The following is a 2,125-nucleotide window of genomic DNA, read 5'->3' as shown; positions in this document are numbered from 1 at the left end:
CCCTCTGCATCTCTCAATGTTGCACCCTGCACCTGTCAAAGGGGCTGACAGTAACACCCATCTCACAGAGGTAAAGGAGCTGGGGCATGCCACAGGTGTTGGCACAGTGTGTGCATACAGTAGGTGCTCAATCCTCTTTTCTGGGGTAGGTGTGTCGAATACTTAAATCACCACCACTGAACAACACTCCTCTGACCCTCCAGACCAGGTTAGATGCCAGCTTTGCTCCAAATGACTTACACTGCTTCCTATAGGCAGTGGCCTCCCTGGGCAGGCATCAGGACTGTGCGGGTCACTGCATTTCCCCAGGGGACAGTGTGAAGCATGCCTGGCACATACGACGATAATGAATATATAGGGATTTGGTTCTCTTTGGACTGACTTGACAATGACCTCATTAAACACAACCCTATCAGATTTCACCCAGGCTAATAGATGAAACAGATCCTCACAGATTCCTCTGTGCCTTCTTCAGAGTCCTCCCCGACACCTGAGTTGAGGCTGCAGGTGGGAAAATGAGAGCTGTGTCCAGATCGAGCCATAAGTCGACCGAGTAGCACAAATAGGGTTTTCGTTCCACTTTAGTGAGGGACCCACCAACCGGCCCCCACGGAATGAGCAAGGACTTCACAAGACCTTTTCCTCAACACCTGCAACTTGACAAAAGGTGCAAGGAGACCCTGGAGCAGCACTGCGGTCTGTGGAACAGAATTCCAAACTCTCTGCCCAGGCAAGACGAGGGTGAGCAGGCGGAGGTGGGCTGAATACGCCTCCTGGGCTGGCCTCCCTCCCGCGGTCTGCCCCAAAGCAGTTAATGTGGCCCCAAATAGTTAATCAAGACTTCACAGCATCTCAGGCCCCAGGAAACAGTGCCCGAGTGCCCCGAAGTCCTTGCAGCTGACCTGGAGAGACCCTGGCCTTGGTCTCTGAGGCACTTGTCTGTCACTCAGGGACTGGATGAGGGGCTTTTGCCAATGTCTGGAGTGATTTCTGAGGACCCCTTAGGAAAAGCAAGGAGGAACCGAGAGAGCAGACCCAGAGTCACAGACTCAAAGTGATTTTTGTTTGGGAGGGAAGGGGGTGATTAGGGTAAAAAGCCTGTCTAAGACAGGGGCTGCAGGCTCATTTTCTGCTCTGCTCAGCTCCCACTGTCCTCCAAGCCCCCTCCGAGACTGCTAAGAGACCCTCAGGATGCTTGTCCAGAGCTCCAGCATCACAGGGAAAGACACAGGAACCGAGGGGACACAGTGCCTGACTTAAGCACACAGCTCCTATTGAAATCCTTTTACAGGGACCCAAACATCCATTGTCACGTTAAAAAAAAAAGGCACGTCTGGCAATCATTTCTAAACTGCCACGAATTTATGGAACAATCTCACTCAAAGAGCATACCAAGCTTGGGCCCTGGGAGGGCCCTAGCTTTTACTTTTTAACTAATTCTAACTAGTTGCACAGGTTTGTCAACAATGGCTCAGCTGAATTCCTTTGCTCATAGCAAAACAGGTGGTATTGCAACGTAGACTGCATGCCTTTATTCGCTCAACAAGCATTTCAGGCATGCCAACTAAGGACCAGGTGTGTGGTTCTCTTTACAGGGTCTTTGCACCTCCAAAATACAGATACCTAGCCTAACTCCAGACCTGTTGACATCGGTCTGCAAGAACCTGCCCTTCCCTTACCCTTTCCTTCTTTGCTTCTTACATCGGACACACAGCACCTGATTAATTTCAGGGAGCACCTGGAGAGTGAGGGCTGCGGCATCCGGGTCCAACGTTCTGGAAGGTGTGTCCCCTCCCTTGGCCATCTGCTTCTGTTATGAGAAAGGGTCAGTCAGTCCTCCCTACCAACGTAATGTTGGGTCGAGTCCCTGGTACCACACAAAGTCCTTGCATGCTGGTCACACTCCCTGCTCCCAACCTTTACGTGGTTCTGAGACGCCTCCTTCCTGCTGTAGCCTCATTTATTTATTTTAGACCTCGGACTTGGATGTAGGCTGTCACTGACGTTGTGAACTGCACCTCCACAGAAAAACGGGGCCAAAGATGAGTAAAAAATTCTGGTGAAAACCATGAATGACACATGGTAATGTTAACACTTGTGAAGAGTATACTACGGGTTCAGGAAC

General features: G+C 50.8%; 1 protein-coding gene across 1 annotated transcript in view; it reads right to left on the bottom strand.

Annotated features, from left to right (window-relative positions):
* The window catches only part of WWC1 (WW and C2 domain containing 1), a 100,577-nt gene extending 98,801 nt beyond the window's left edge, over nt 1-1,776 (bottom strand). The window contains exon 1 of the mRNA XM_019635931.1: nt 1,739-1,776. Within this exon, the coding sequence (XP_019491476.1) occupies nt 1,739-1,761 (23 nt within the window). The 5' untranslated portion in view covers nt 1,762-1,776. The remainder of the gene's footprint in view (nt 1-1,738) is intronic.
* Between the last annotated feature and the right edge of the window lie 349 nt (nt 1,777-2,125).

The sequence above is a fragment of the Hipposideros armiger genome, unplaced genomic scaffold (genome assembly GCF_001890085.2).
Source record: "Hipposideros armiger isolate ML-2016 unplaced genomic scaffold, ASM189008v1 scaffold_25, whole genome shotgun sequence".
Taxonomy (NCBI): Eukaryota; Metazoa; Chordata; class Mammalia; order Chiroptera; family Hipposideridae; genus Hipposideros; species Hipposideros armiger.
Note: the sequence above shows the minus strand (reverse complement) of the source record. Positions and strands in the feature narration are given on the sequence as shown.